Source organism: Taeniopygia guttata, chromosome 4A (assembly GCF_048771995.1).
Source record: "Taeniopygia guttata chromosome 4A, bTaeGut7.mat, whole genome shotgun sequence".
Taxonomy (NCBI): domain Eukaryota; kingdom Metazoa; phylum Chordata; class Aves; order Passeriformes; family Estrildidae; genus Taeniopygia; species Taeniopygia guttata.
The window spans coordinates 13,552,281-13,569,459 of NC_133029.1; the positions used below are offsets into that span (position 1 = coordinate 13,552,281).

Sequence of the window (17,179 nt, forward strand, 5' to 3'; positions counted from 1 at the left end):
TCTTTGCATGCTGGCATAATGCAGCCTTCTCACATCTCCTAGTGTAATTACAGTGATGAAGAAAAGATGTTCAGGTCAAGTCCTTAATTTAGATAATTCTGTCTTAATATTCAAGGATAATACACCAAAAAAGATTAACGTTCTGAGGGCTGAAGGGATTCTTGTGCTTCAGTGTTTCACTGCAGCCAGCTTTATTGTGGATATGTCTAATATTTTTCTTGCTTTATAACACAGATTCTGCTCTGCAGAAATGGATCTAATATTTTGCTTATTTTCTTTCCTTCCTAACCATCACTCTCAAGGTGGCACCTTTGTCGGCTGCAAACCATTATTTCTGCACCCTGCATGGGTGGGAGCTCACGGGAGCTGAGTGATGCTGTGGGCACAGCCATCCCTTTTCTGTGGTGTGCGAGTCCCAGGGAGCTGCAAACGTGTGCCCACCAATGTGCCTCACTTACCTTGACGTTGCAAGTCTGTCCCATTCCAGGAGAAAATACAGGTACAAAAATGGTAATGACTGAGACATTCCTAAACTTTAAATATACTTTCCTCTTTGTGAAATAACTGCTATTGAACAGTAAAAGCACAGGCTTTGTTTTACTGCCATTCATCTAAATTTCTTCTCCTTTCCCAGAAATTTGCTCTGACTTGACAAAAATGTATGTTTTTTTGAGTAACAGCCTGTATTAACAAACACAAAGGATAATAGAATTTGAGCATCTTGAAATGTGATTGAATTTGGAAGACTGTAGTCTGTGAATATTAACTACTAACAAATTAAATTATTCCCTGACAAATCACATCAGGCAGGCACCTATGTAATATTAATTGGTTTTGTCATTATAACAATTCTTCCAAACAGTAGGATGCAGGCAAACTCTGCGTTAATGTTTTTGCTCAAGGTGTTCATTTGTAAATGAACAATTCATCATGTGAAGGAAAAGGGAAATAGCTCCAGGTTTGTGCCAGATTGCCCTGGTGTTAACTGCTGCTCTTTGATGTGACATTGTCTAGACCTATAACCAGTGGGAGTAATAGAGGAGAAGAGTGGCCACTACATTATTTTGGATTAATTAAACTATTGGCTCCCACTACCTAAGCATAATGTTTCTAGTGACCCATATCCATAACTGCATTAATAAAAACATTGATATGTTAAGTGTTTGCTTCCAAACTTTAAAAATATAGCCTTTAAATTCATATGTCATTTAAAATAAGTACCTAGGCAATATCTTAAAATTATTTCTGGTTTTTTTTTCTATTTAAAAACAGAGACAGGGTCAGCTGGATCAACAGTAGTCATTCTTTAGTTTTATATTGACTTAATATTAGCTTTTATAGGAATGCATTACTGAACTGCCATGAGGGATATAATTTATGATGCCAACTACAGAATGAAATTAACAGTTGGAGAGTTATTCCATAGTGCAGCATAAAGGAAAGAGGTGCACCCTTAGTCCTATATAATAGTATATACCAACATTTATTCAGACAGAATCTACAAAATACCAAGGCAGAAATTTGTCCTCCAGTTCACAAAAATGAGGGCAACAGACTTTAGACTTGCTATTTCTGTTGTAAAGCACTAGATTTTAGTATACATTACTGTTTGTTTGAAGTATTTTGTAATTGACTCTTCAATAGAAGAAAACCGTATTATAAAATGTATTTTGTATGTGTATGGTTAGAGATTAGCCATATTATCATTGTAAAGAACATTCAGTTTCTTCCCCAGAATACCCTGTGTATGCAGAATATGATGCTTTAACACCTAACAAAGTCAAAGACATAATTTGAATGTCTCTGAATTCAATCAATACTTTGATTCTGTTAAAAATAGTATTTCTTAATGTTATTAAATTCGTGTTTATTGCCAGACTACATGCCAGGAAATGCTATATACTTTTGAAACAAGGCACACAGCTGCTTTCTTTGACATTTTTATGCTTTTAATAAGCATTCTCTCCTCAGTCAGTCTCTTCTGAGATGCTTTATCCCTTTTACAGATATTAGCAGTCTTGCTACAAGAAAACAAAATCCAGCCAGAAACCTCTGCAAGGCCCTGAAGGTTTGTCTCGTCCATGTCATAAATTTAGGAGTAGTCTGTCTCAGCTGAAAACACACAACACAGGCTGGTCCAGTTACACGGCGTCTCACAATAATATCTTCAGAGCTCGAACAGAATATTGATGTTCTCTGGAGAAGACATGCCAGGTTACCTTGACCTGCCAATATGGGATTACAGCTATATCAGTATATTGGACTTTGCCTAGCCTCAAATGATCAAAGAGACTTTCATTTCTTCTCCCAAGAGCCATCTGCACAGCACAATAGACTAAGGTTAGGCTTTCTTCACACTTATTGCTCAGTCCTTTGAGAACAGCAATAATTTGGTACCATCATAAATAAGTCTTCTTCCTCCGTAGTGTTCATTGTCCTGTCTTATGTCTCTGTCTTCTGCTTTAGATAGTTTAACACATTTAGCTATTTTTTACAGTCTCCTCACTCTGGCCAGAACAATGTGGAAAGTCAGAGAAAAATTCAGCTTCTGCTTTCTGTTTTGTCAGTGGTGCTGTTTCCCAGTCTGAAGCAGAGTCATGTCAATGAGAAACTCCTCACATTGTAGTCCTGTGACACAAACCTGGAGCTGTTTCCTTTCTGCCTCATAAGATGAATTGCTCATTTGTAAATGAGCACCTAGAGCCAAAATATGAGTCCTGACTTTGACTACATTGCAATGTTCAGAAAACTTTTGTGCTTTCTGAAAACTTGAAAAATCCTACAGCATTTATTACAGGTTAATAAAGTCTGTCCAGTCAACAAGGACATGGTTTACAGAATTGCACAGAATCACTGGGGAAACTGAAGCTTACCCTAAAGCTCAGACAAAGGCAAATGAAATAGTCCACCTGCCCTTTGTTTTAAGGTGTGGGATATTGTTTAGCACAAATGTAGGTCAAAACTTTATTTTTTCGGATGTGTAAAGGCCTACAGTGTCTAGCAGTGGCCTGTAGTGAATATGGGTTGGCAGTGGGTACATAGGGATGAGAATTACCAACCCAGTGGACATATGCAGAGTTGTGCTTTCCTTCTTCCAGCAGCCACAAAGAGCTCAGGAGCAGAATGAGACTCTCATTGATGATTACAGACCTCTGAATTTAGTTTGTTCTTAAAGACTGAGTAGAAACCTCTTGCTGTGACCTCCACAATACTGTGTGGCACTCTGAAATCCTACTTTTAAACCTGCTGCCTGCTCATTTATATGGGTAGGAACTACTTGTAACATGCAAACTAACAAGTCCCCATCTTTCAGGATTTTATTGTGCTCTGTAATATATCATCTCTTTTCAAACTTTCAGTCATAGTATGTTTATTCTCTCAAAGTAAAGGCTGTTCCATACTTCTGATCCTTTCTAATTCTTTTTCTGTATCTTTCCTCATTCTACTGTGTTCTTCAAATTGTTATCAGAATTTTTTTAAAAAATCAAAACAGATGGAACACCAGGCACGTACTATGTTTTCTGATTTTTTTTCCTCAGTTTTTCTTCTCTAGTATTAAACATTGTTTACTTTTCTGGACTTATAACAGGGATCTTCAGATAACGTTGTAAAATTACTCAATTTTTCCTCCTGGTAAAAAAATTCAAATCCTATATTTGTAAATGCTGAGGTTGTTATTTCTGATTGCAGCAATCAACATTGCATTTAATCTGATCCCAGATAATTTGTATCACCTGGAAATGTTTTATCTCCCTGTTCACTCTCTTTTGCTATTAACCCATAAATATATTGAATAGCATGTGTTCACTAAATGGATGCCATTGGGCCTCTGTGACAACCATTCTCAGTTGTGAATGCTGTCCCATTATATTTGTTTCTTAGCTTTCAATGAATTAGGGATCTGCAAGAGAACTCTTCTCTTTCATTGTGTGAAAGCTTTCCTTTTTCAAGAACACTGTCACAAGCTCTTTTAAAAATCCAAGGACAATGAATTGACTACACCACAGCTGCCCAAAAGCTTGTTGACTCCTGCAAAGAACTGTAAGAGGCTTTAAAGGAAATATCTTACACCTACAGAAGCTGCAGGACTTTCCCCCTAATGGTTATCCAAACATCTGCTGTTCTCGTTTTTGTTCAGATCTTTAGCTATTTACCTAAAAGTCACAATTGCAATTACCTAAAAGTCACCTGTAGTTCCTTGCCTGCCTGGTGGAGCCCCTCTCAAAGGCTGAGGTTGCATTTGCTGCTCTCCATTCCTCAGCTGCTGATAAGGGTTTGAGTGACAGGTTTTATGACACTATAGCTAGTACATGTTTTGCTTCCTATTTATGTAGAGTCAACTTATTTGTAAGGACTTGAGTGCACAGGAGAGTACAAAACAGCTGTTTAAAAGCTGTATTTTATTCACCTACTTCACTGAGATAAGAGACACTAATTTTTCATTGCAGTGTAAATCAAGTGCATAATGCAGCCAATGTGACCTTGCCAACAGATCCTGAATATCTTCCAGTCCTTGAGATTTTGTTTAGTACAAATGGATCATATTCAGTATAGGTGGAAGAAGATCAAATGTAAATGCGGACTTACCAGTTCTTAAAAAATGAACAATTTATCAGATATCAATAGGGTATTTATCTATCCCTGTGTTCACAACAGATAACTAAAAACATAAAATAATTAATGCAAGGGGAATGTAATATTTCATTCTTTATTTTCATCTGATATCATCAAGAAAAAGAGGGCTTTATATTTCCATTAACATTTTTTCAGAGTAAGCTACTGTTCTCAGGGACCTCCACTTTTATTTTGTAACACACATCTTGTCAGAAGGAAAAAGTGACATGAATTTTACTAGAAGTACAATTCTCTTTACCAAAAATTTCTTCTTCGTTAGGGAATAATTCTCAGTTCATTTTAGGCTGCTCTCACATGACCAGTATTGGCTCAATGATTTGAAACCCAGAGGAATTTCTGACCATTTACTCCTTCTAAGTTACAACTGTTTGCTTTTTAAATTTTATGCAAATTGGTGATTGTTAGATGGCTTTATTTACATTCACACTGTACTGACCCATCCATTAAAAATCCACTGCAAGAGATTAGGAGATTTTTTTATTTTCTTTTATTTTAATCAGCCAGGTCAAGGTGCTGTTGAAATGACTCAATCATTTTCCTGAAGAGAAATAAGGCTGTGCTAAAATGTGTTTGCTTTCAGTGGAATGTTCATGGAGCAAGAACCACAGCACAGGAGGAGCAGGAAAACTCGGCCTGAGCTTTCTTATCTCTATAGCTGTACACTAACACTTTTCAGTAAAAACTTCACACCACCAGTTATTTGACATCTTGCATTATTTCTTTTACCAAGAAACTAGCTAAGTGTTGTGCATTTATTTCCAGCAAGGCTGAACTGATGAGGAAACAGAACAAGTCTTCTACTTGGTGTGACTTGGCTAAGTCTTTTGCTGGAAAGAAAACAGCATCTAAATTCTGTTAAATCACACTTAATTTAAGAGAAATCAGAATAACATGCCTCTAAAACTGCCTGCTGCCAGGAACTATTTTTGATGTCATTATTAATGTACACAGTAGACAGTAGTTTTAGAAAGTGTCTGCTCTATTGTTTAGGATCACTGCGAAGTTGCCAAATTGGGAAATCTTCAGATTGTTCTGGATTATATTCTCATCTTTTAGACAATATCTCAAACTTTACAATCCACATATTTCACTTCTTCAATATTCTAGAAATAGGTTTCAGTGCATTCCTGCAGGAGACCTGCATGGATGAGCAAGGAGCTTCTGGCAAAACTCAGACTGAAGAACAAAGTTTGCAGAACATGGGAAAAAGGGGAGGCCACTTGAAAGGAATGTAGGAATGTTTTCAGAGGATGCAAAGATGCCTGCAGGAAGGCTAAGGTCTATTTGGAACTAGATCTGGCAAGAGATTTCAGCGACAGCAAGAAGGATTTCAGGGACAGCAAGAAAGGTTTCTCCAAGTATATCAGTAGCAAAAGGAAGGTTAAGGAAATTGGGCTCCATGCTGATTGAGGTGGATGTTCTGTTGCAACACCGAGAGGGTGGAATTACTGAATGTCATCTTTGCTTCACTCTTTAGTGCTAAATCCAGCCCTCAGGAATCCTGGGCCATGCAGGAAGGAGAGAAAGCCTTGGAGAATGGATTGGGTTAGGCATCAAACAGCAGTGTAGAGAGGAAATGTTAAACTTTCACTTAGAAAGTAAATGCAAACAACACCATTTCCTGCAAAAGCATCCTTGTGTAAGCACAAGAGAGGAAAGCTGTTGCAATTTTCTGGTGTGAGTACTCAGACACCACTGAGTCCTGCTGACAGCAACTGAGAGGAGCTGATCTTTGTTTCTGGAGATAGCAATGGAAAAAGAAACCCTGTTCCTTATGGATGGTGTGAAATTGGAAGCTCTGAAAACTGACACTGGCTCTTCAGTGGATTCTTCTCTCAGACATTTTTCTTTCTCATTGTCCAATTAATAAAGGAAAACGTAAGGTGTGATTATTAAAAATGCATCCATAAGGTTTTCTCCTAAAGAGATGCACATCAATTTGGTGCCAGAGCTGGATGCACAATGACTGCCAGGCCTTGTCCACATGTACCCACGTTATAAAACGATGGGAAAATGCAGCACCTCTGGCTCTTTGCAGGGCTGATGGAATATGTGTTGGTTTACGCACCTACGACACTGTAATTAGTAGTTAATAACATTCCTTTAATATTAATATCATGGCTTTTTGCTGCATGACAATCTCCCCAGTACATTTAGCTTCCTGTTTCCAACCTGACTTCTGCCACGTTTGCAGCATTGACATTGACTATATTGTTGTGCTTAAATAACAATGGCTTGTTAGACTGTGATTCCCTTTGCTCATTCCTGTTGACCTCAATGTTTCAGTTGATATTACTGCCTGTGGCATTCTGGCACAACCTACTGGAGTCTGTGATTTTTTCTTTCTATTTTCTACAACCTACTCAGTAACAAATCCACTGTCATTACATTTATATTAATGACCCTCTGTTAAATCTTGAGGATGTCTTGCTCCTTATTTCTTATCGGACCTGGTTCTGGAAGTCATCACTTTTCTGTGTTTGTGGCTTAGGAAGGCTCTGTGATATGAATTTTTGGAGGCTGAGCAAATATTCTGAGGAAGAATCACACTGTTGACTTGTTCATATGGTCCTTTCATCTGTTCATCTGTTTGTGGCCATTTGAGGGACAGGGTGCAAAGATATTTGTTCTGATAAATAAGGCCACGTTATATTTTCAACCAGTGATGTTTATTACTTTTAGGCAGATACTGTAGAGATACATAGCCTCATGCTTACCACTATCTTTTTTCTCCATGAATTCCTTCAATTCTTGTTAAAAAGAGGATTCAGTCTGTGCCTGTGCCATTTAAGAGGGATAGCAACATCCCCTTGAGTTCCCCAGATATAAGGTAATGTCAACTAAATGTGGTTGAGGTTTGCTGTACTAGAGTCAGCTTCAGTGCTTTTTTTTTCAACATACCAGCCAGCATGAAGGGAAAATAAGTGAATAATGCAGCTCTTAATTGGCTGTAAATAGATAGAAATATGTGCTAACATATGGTGACTGTTAATGCTGGTTTACTTTGTATAAAATAATTCTATCATCTGTCTGTTCAAATGATCTCACCACAGAAGCATGGCAACATTTAGTGTAGTACATGTTTCCCTGAGTGTTTTTTACATGATAGCTAGAGTTAAATGTTAACCAACTCTATTTTCTGAGGCTTGGCAGCAAATCTGATCTTTGATCACGTATCTCATTTATATCACGCTTTTCTTTTCTTTTAATAATTTAGTGTAGTTTGGTTTTTATGTGCCAAATGAACAGGGTTTGCTGGCTACTAAACCAAAATAAATATATTTTTCCCACTTAACAACCTTCACGTTTGCAGTTAGCCTCGTGCATAAAAAAACAGAGATTGTGGAGCATATGTGAGGACTCAGCATTACTGGCAGAGGGAAAGCTTTTTAAATGTGAAGGACACCCACTGGGAAGTTCAGAATCTAGGGCAAAAATTGCTATTTCACTCGTCCATTCCCTATATTTATAAATCTTTTATATAAAAACCAGCACCATTTATTCAAAAGCAATTCTGTAGCTGGCTGGTTTTGTCAGGTAGGCAAAGTGTTTTAAAATTTTCAGCCTTAAGAAAAAAACCTGAAACTTGATAATGGATAGTAGCAAATGGTGCAGTATAAATAGGAAAAGCTGTGAATGGTCACTGGCCTCCAAAGGATGAATTCATTTACTTACAGGTGGTTTGAGTTTGTGCTGTTCCTCTCCACCTCTCTGAATTTTTCAGACTGAAGCAAATCTTACACCTCAACAAAATCAGGTGTACACAAGCACAGTTTTACAGATTTTCATTCATTAACGAAGACATTTCACTTTAAAAATATGCCATAAATCTCCTTTGTCAGCTTATACAAAGCTTATTTGAATTATCGTCCTGGTACAAATTAGGGAAGGTTATAGCCTTTATATGGATTATTTTATCTGCAAGTACCACCACTGTGCACTTTCCTTGGACTGTGTCTGAACCAGACCTACCTGGAGGTCAGGGAAGAGTAAGGGCATTTTAAACTCCACACTGTGAAGGTTCATTTTTTAAAAATATCTGAAAAGTTAATGTTCAGCTGTAAACCACCTATGATCCAAGCAGGGCCTGGTGGTGCCCCCGTCAATAACTCTGAACAGTTCCTTTGTCAGAGGCCTCTGGAGCCCCAGGTCGGTGCTGCTCAAGGTGTGAGGACTGCAGGATGTGAGGAGGTCCTGGGGCACAGCCTAGCCCTGGGCATTTGGTCAGTGGAAAGCATGGCTTAATATTAAACAAAAAGAATGTTTTTTAGAGCTCTGCTAATTGTTCACATCTCATGAACTCAACAAGCTGTAAATAGCAGGCAATCATGCATTTTTTTGTGAATGGTCTCCCTGAAGTTCTGCTCAGTCCTACAGTACACACAGTTAATATGGAAACCTGTCGATGATTCCCAGAGAAGCATCGTCATGCTCTGTAGGCACCTGGATTAAACCTTTTCTTACATGCTTTTACAGATGCATTCTTTAATGTAAAACAGATAAGAAATCTTCATCAAATACTATAAATTGTTTAAATCTCTCTAAGTTGAATCGATTTTATTTCCTGGGTTGTCAAATACAGTAAGGGAAATGTTATCTTTTTGTTGTTTACTTTTTTACTATAAAAATATTGGCGTTCCTGTAGGAAATGCCATTCCATCTGTGGGAGTTGCACACAGAAGCTGTAGGAAGTTTCTTAGTTTCCATGTGCATGTTTAGTGAGATGCTAGAGTTTTGAAAGATTGTGAAGGTTTCCAGACCTCTCACCAGATTTAAAACTCAATTTATAAAAGTTTTCTATTTTTTCTCTCATGTTTGAGGTAGCCTGGCTGATAACTCTCCCCATTTCCATGATGCATTTGTCTTCTCCTTTTAGCAATGTTGGTCAAGGGATCTTGGAGGCTGTAAGGGTCAGGAGCAGCCACTTTGTCGTCTTCTGTAATGCAGAAAGGGGCTAGAAGTTTATTTGCCCTGCTCTGCTAGATTCTGGTTATGATGGCCAAAAAGGCCTTAATAATGAAAGCTCATATCTGAAGATTGCATTCTCTCTTTACCGCCTGTAACAACAATTTAACCTTTTTTCTTCTAAAGATGGAAAAATGTAAAACCAGTGGAAATTTAAATTCAGAGGAAAGTGAAACAGTCATTTTTCAGCACCTTGATACTGCATTGTAACCTCTGGTGTCTATTTCTAAAGCACTTAAGTTGTTCCATACTGCATCTCAGTGCATTTTTTAATATGGTCTAAAATTATTCTTTATAAGAACATATTCTGTTACTGGGGAAAAAAAAAAGAAAAAATAAAAAATTTATCATGAATACTGATTAATATTTTATAGGAATCAAGAAATAAAAAATATATAAAAATTCTAGAACACATTTTCCTTGACTTTCATTGTATTTATATCTTCACTGAGTGTCTTCCAGGTTATGTAAACATTAAGTTTGAGATTGTATCTGTGAGGAGCCAGAAAATTAAGGGTTTTTTTTTTCTTACAAGTTTAATATAAAGCCAAGAATTAATTTTGTGTATTAGGTACAAAATTTCTTAATATACTTAAATGATTCCCAAAAAAGATGATGAATAGGAAGGCAGCAAAATTTGCTGAGAGTATGGGTATATGGGTCAGTTATCACAAAGGAAGACTGTTTTATATGTGAGGCATGGAAAGATGTTCACACCGGTTTTCTGGTTTAAACATCAATTATGTGGTGAAGAGTTTCCAGACTCCGTGGCCCTTTGGTCTTACCCGATCCCATGGGCTGATGGATGAGCTCCACAGGATCGTGACAGCAAACCAGACTCACCATCAGTCCAGGCAAAGCATTAAAACATCCATGAAAGTGCAAAGGATTTAGAATGAATTATTCAGTTCAGGAAAGAGATTTGGATGTTGTTACAGACAGCTTAATGAAGACTTTACTGATGGCCAGAAGTCCAAAAAGACATTAGGAGCCATAAGGAATAGGAAGGGGAATAATATGTAAAACACTGTAATTAGACCTGATAGGGAAATATTTCCTCAGCAATGACTAAATTGAGAACTCTGAACAAAACCCACACTTTTATTTGTAAAAAAAACCCCTGCCATTCAGAGCAAAAATTTGATTACATTCAAAAGGAGTCTAGTTAATTAATAATGAATAAAAATAAGAAGGATGTCCAAAATTGTTTTTGAAAGAGGTAATAAGCTGTGTGTTTCGTTTCCATACTTATCCCAGTAAGGAAATACTTAATGGGGAACTGATTACAGCACAGATTTTAAAGAACTGTTGTGTTAGCCACTGACAGAAAATGAGAAAGGATTATAAGGTTAAGTGAACTACAGGATTAAACCAGTGTAGTGTTCCTATATTCTTGCCCTTCGCCTGTGCTCCCTGAAAATTAATCCATGGCAGTATTTCAACATCAGCTCTTTGGTGGAGCTGGTCTGGGAAATGTGCATTAAAAGGTGTCTCATAGATCAAAGCAAAATGATACCAAAACTTAAGAAAAACACAAATAAGAGTATTATTCAACTGCAGGAAATTTGCTCTTAAATGAAAGACATTAATGCTTTTGAAATTTAGTGTAAAAAACAAAGGTATATTGAAGTTAATTATTAGTGTGAAGCAATATAGAACCTGGTTCACATAACTGAACTCCATGGGTCTCAGCACAGAAAATATTCTCACTTCAATGAAGTTATGTCATTTTTAATTGTAATAATTCTATCAGGTATCTGCTTTAGGCTGTACTTAGATAGAGCCTTAATTTCCCACTGGTGTAAATTACTGCAGTTCCATAGGGATCTTAATAATTTTAGCAGTAATGATCTGATGCAGGATAGCTTGAACATAAAATTTTCCTTATCCTATGACAATTTTAAAATTAATTTTATAAGGAAAGTAAATACAACTGAGCAAAGGGTAGATCCTACCTCATTTGTAATAGCATTTTCCACAGAAGCAGAAGGATCACAACCTCCGTCAATAAGTAGAGGATACTGTAAAATGCTTAAATGGAATGGAATTAATCACTACTTAGCTAGCAGGGCAAAATCTATGCATTGATGTTTTTCTTATCCCCCAGTTAGAGACAAATAAATACTCACTGCTCTGTCTTCCCTCTGCTAGTCCCAGTAAATTTTCATTATCTTTTCTTGTTAATCTGGAATGTTTCTTTTCCCCTAAAATCTTTTGCCATCCTCCCCCACCTCCATTATTTAATTTTCTTATAAATCCTAGCAATACTTATTCTTTACAGATCTTATATCCCATCTCCAGATACTTTTTATTTCCTCTGCCTTTATTTTAGGCTTTTCTTCACTTTTTTCCTCCCTTATCTTCTTCTTCCTTCTCTCTTCAGAAAGTTCAGTGTGCAAGTTAATCTAACAGCATGAAGCTCACTGATATGATCAAGACTTGTGAAATGGAAACTAAGTCCTGACTGATTTTAGAGCCTTCTGGTGGCAAATCTCACATGAGCAAATTGCTTCTTGACATTTTATCAGGTCTGCTTGCTTCTTAAAATATGCTTTAAAATTAACCTGTAGGCCTGGTTCTCCTTTTATTCTGGAAATATTGTACAATTGTTTCACAAAGCTTCCTTCTTCATAGAGTAATCCTTGTTTTGGTAAGTATAATCGAAATCAGTAGTAGGAAATTCACACCTGGCTTGCTTCATTATAATCCCATATATTAATGTGTAGTTTTAGTCTCCTTCTGTGTGTCTATTAAGATTCAAGCTTCACATAAAAAATAATAACTCCTTTACATTGCTAATACCATAGAGAGACTGATATTAACCACATCATATAGATCTATACAATAATCATATGGAATCAATGGATGGTTTGGTTTGGAAGGACCTTTAAAGGTCAGCTAGTTCCAGCCCCTTGCCATGGGCAGGGACAACTTCCATTTAAACCAGGCTGTCCAGGGCCCCATCCACACTGGCCTTGAGGTGGTCAGAGATCTGAACAGCTCCAGCACTTCCACAGCTTCTCTGGGTAACCTATGCCAGGGCCTCACCACCCTCATAGTGAGTACCTTTTCCTAATATCTAACGTAAACCCTCTCTCTTTCAGTTTAAAGTCATTACTCCATGTCCTACTTAATGGGACCACTACTGCTGCTGCTGTGTCGTTTTCATTTTCACTTTCTTTATGTCTTTGGACTAGGACAACCCAACCATTCTACCTTGCTGATGACCCTGAAAAGCCCTGTTAACATGTTGTCTGGAAGAATTCATTACAGAATCACACAGAATCACAGAATAATGAGGTTGGAAGAGACCTCCGAGATCATCAAGTCCAACCTATGCCCTAAAACCACAACTAGACTATAGCACCAAGTGCCAAGTCCAGTCTTTTTTAAAACATATCCAGAGATGGTGATTCCACCACCTCTCTAGGAAGACAATTCCAGTATTTTATTATTCTTTCAGTGAATTTTTTTTTTCTTAATATCCAAGCTAATCCTTCCTGGATGTAGCTTGAGACGTTGCTGTTGTCCCTTTAAGGACATAGAATAGGCTTTCTCAAATGCATCATAATAATTAGGTCCTTGATGAAAAGAACTAATTATCTTGAAAGTTATTCTATTGAGAAACAGATGCAGCAAAAAAAAGGAAGATCAGCATAAGCTAACCTCAGTAACCCATTGTAGGACTCAGGATTGCAGCTCTTACATCCATGCCTGATCCTGACACAGCCAGCATCCTGTTTATTCCTGTGTTGGAAGATTTCTGAGAGAGACAGGACATGATTTATATTTAGAGTAAGAATTGAGCTACCCCTCAGACTAGGCCCCTGATAAGTGGCCTTGGTGGGGGCTGGAAGCCTTTGACGCAGTAAGAATTTAGTTGTGGTGCAGTTAGAAATTATGTTAAGGTAACCACCAAGTAATGAGCTATCTGAGGGTGAATGCAGTGTGAAAGTCTGACCATCTTAAGGCAAAGGTAAACAATGTTTGCTGACCAATGATACTGTGTTCACAACCTGTAAACTATATTGAAGTGTATATAAACTGCCATCTTTTAGACAATAAACTGAGAACGTAGCTTTAACCATATTGGCTTGATCTGTGTTTTTCTTGTCTAGCATTCCCTATATGATAAGAAGTCCCTGCTTCTGTCCTGTTCTGGGCATCAGATGTGACACAGAGAGACTTTTCTCGGTGATTTGGCTCAACATCTCTGATCTCTCTTTTGAGCAGAGGTTCAGAGACAGCAGCCAGATCCAAAGTCCATTCCAATCAGTGCACAGGTACTCTGGATAAGGCCCTTGGATGAGCAGAAGCTTTCCCACTCCTCCAAGGAGGCTGGGGCTGGCACTCCAGCCGTGGCAGAGTGTCAGAGTGGCTCTGGCCCCGCTCCCTGTCCTGGGAGGGGCACTGGCAGCACCAACGCTGGGAGCAAAAGGAGCTTGGCAGGTTGGGTTTCCACCACAGCTGATTGGGATTCTGAATTACCCATGAGTTTCCTTATTTTGTAATTAACTAACAAGTAATTTCTTCCCTTTCCTCACTTTTTCAGAGAATGGTATTAACTGTGTCTATTTCAAGCCACTGCAGCAATCCTACTGAATTTACCCAGACTTTCAAATATACACAGAGTATCATAACTATAATGTCCTCATTCTGTCATATTTGTTTGAAATGTGTGTATTTGTGTATTAGGTAGCTTTAACCTGCCTAGAAAAAAATACAAAAGCAGGATAAACTGTTTTTCTGTCTTCAAACATCTTCATTCTATCAGTAATATTAAAAAATAGAAATAATTGCTTAGAGAGCACAGATAATTATCTCAGGGGCCTGTTGATATTGTTTTCCTTATTTTGTTTAATACAACTTTTGCTGTATTGGCTCAGCAATAATTTTTAAACCGTCTAGTCTAATGGAAATCTTGTAAGAAGTGTAATAACTTTAAAAGAAAACTAAGTAAATGGAAACTAAGTGAACACTTTGCTAAAGACAAAGCCTCATATACCTATTTTGCCACAATAAAGTCAGTCAGTGCCAAAAAGGGTTTGTCTATTTTTGAGAAATCCAAACTGAAGATATTACGTTGGTGCCATAAATACCAAAAGGCAGATTCTTGACTAGCCAGGGCATAAGATGGGATGGTCATTTCAGAGGGAAATTATTCAAGACCACAGACTAGGGGCCTGGAACATGCTGCATGTTTAAAATTCTCTTTTCAGCAACAAACTCAGTGTTTTCTTACAAATTGTTTTGTGGCTGGGAGGATTTTCACTTAAATTAAAACGTCCTATAATAAACCACTGTTGTTTAAATAAAGTCTTTATTCCTGATACTACTGAATTTACATGGACTTTAGTGATAGAGGATTGCAGCAAAAGGGTGCAACAGACTTATACTAAGCTTGGTGGGTACATTTCATCCTTTTGAAATGAAAGAAAGAAAGAAAATAAAAGTAGATAATGGGCTCCTTTTTAGAAGAATTGTCCATACAGCCTGACTTTTCCTTCATATTTAGCACGATTCAGAGTGGAAAGTGAAGGGTATCCAAAAGTCATGAGAAACAATAACAACAGATATTTTACCCTTCAAAAGCTCTTTCTACCTGTGACTCTTAGAACTCTAAATACTAGCTGATATAATCTAATTTAGAGCTTTACCCCCTTTTAGCAAAAAAAGAAACAATTCTGTAATTAATATGACATATCTGTATGAATGTCAAAGAACTGTTTTAAGTGACTTGGTTTCTCAGTTTTTGATTCTTGCTATGGAAGGAAGAGAAAGACATCCATTGCTGTGCATTTGCCACATTTACATTCTACTTGTGTATAACTTTCCCATGGGGAAATCCTTATCTTCCTTACAGTTCTTCTGGATAAAGCTCACAATTATGCAATTACTGCATGGATGAATTTCCCCATTTGATCAGCCAATATCTGGAAGTGTTCTGTTAGTGGAGCCAACATAAATGAAGAAGAGAGGTAGTTCTGGTTGGTTTGTTTATTTTATAAAGGAGAGAAGCATGGATGTGTATGAAGCAGGAGACAAGAAGGGCTCACCTAAAGCAAGAATACAGGCTGCAGTGTGTTTCTGTCTGCTTAGCACAAAACAGAAGAGTCAAATATGAATCTTTATTATTGCAGAGAGCAAGTAATGAAAAAGAATTACTATTTACTTGCTATAGAAAATATATCCATTGCTTTCTAAATAAAGACTAATGAGGTTGATTCTTTGATTAAGATGTTCAAAAGCCCATGCAGGAAAGTCTTTTTTATAATGCATTGTATTACACATGTTGTCAGCAGAGATCACAAGGGGTGGAATGAGGAAAGTCTGTGTGAAGAGGGGGTCTAGACATCCCCAGCTGATTGATCATTGACCTTTACTTGACTTCTGCAACAGGGATGAGGAGAAGTTGCACTGTACAAAGTGGGATGGCTGCAGAGGAACCTTTTCCCTAATGTGAGCACCTTGGAAATCCTGCTACTTTTGAGTCTGCCATTGACACTTGGGGTTCATTTTGGGAGCTGGGAGAGAGGCCCCAGGGGATCAGGAGGATGATCTTTCCTCCTGCAACAGAGTGTTCCTTAACTGACTGAGGCACTGCTTGTCTGGACAAATAGGATTGGTGTCAAAATACTGACAAGGGAGATAAATCCCCAAGGTCTGTAAACTCACATGACTTGTCTAGGTAACAATAGCCCTTTATGTCTGTGCTTCTAAAGTGACTATACAGGCACCTTCTAGAACGGCACAGAGCTTTAAAAATAAATGCTGCTTTAAAAATACAAGTATTTCTTTTATGATCAAATGTTAAAGAGATAATTTATGGTGTGGTTCAACACTTATGCCAGTAAGCTTTTTGAAAATGCCACCTTTTGCTCCCAGGCATTTTTATTTATAAAAGAACATGTAGAAAAGATGGAGTGATTTGTCTCGGTGAGTAAGAGCAAAGTGAGGTCACTCTCTGTAAGCAGCAACTGTTATGATAAACAGCACATCATAAAGCCACGGTTGGCTAAGCAGAATAATTTTAAATACTTTGCTGGATACTCACAACAACTATACATGGCTGGTGCTGCCTCAGAGTGATCAACACAGAGACTCAACACTTGGGGGAATCTCTTGCTTGCTCACCATTCAGTACAAACCCACTCTGAGTCCCCTCACGGGAGGAACTTCTTGGCATCTTCCAAATCTTTTTCTCCTGTACTTCTTTGAAGTTGAATACATGAGATGCACAAGCACCTTTGCTACAGTAAAGACTGCTATATCTTTCTCTCTGTGTAAATATATCCAAATATGGCAGCTATCCAAATAGCTGCAGAAGATGTGTTTTTTCTGCTGGTGTGATGTCTGGTGCCACTGACAATTAGTCTGCTGCAAAATCTCATTTGTGGCTAGGGCACCTCCATTTTAATTGTGACTACAAATCTCAAGGCACATCTGAAAAAGCCCAAATGCCTGTATGGAGGCAAGGACATGAGGACCTTTAACTTAGGAATCTATGTGGGATCCCAGGATTAGCTAAATCTTGCTAAAATTATAGTTTTCAAAGGAGGAATCTGGACATAGAAAATTT

The 17,179-nt window shown here is 37.7% G+C and overlaps 1 protein-coding gene across 14 annotated transcripts in view; it reads left to right on the forward strand.

The window, feature by feature from the left end:
* Window positions 1-17,179, forward strand: part of LOC105759165 (uncharacterized) — a 99,609-nt gene that overhangs the window by 39,130 nt on the left and 43,300 nt on the right. For 12 of the 14 annotated variants that reach the window (XR_012056026.1, XM_072929179.1, XM_072929180.1 and 9 more), the window contains exon 2: window positions 303-499. The exons of the other annotated variants lie outside the window; for them this stretch is intronic. Coding sequence is in view for 11 of the 12 variants with exons in the window: in XM_072929179.1 (XP_072785280.1) it covers window positions 303-499 (197 nt within the window). In the remaining variant the exon portion in view is untranslated. The remainder of the gene's footprint in view (window positions 1-302; window positions 500-17,179) is intronic. 14 annotated transcript variants of the gene reach the window in all.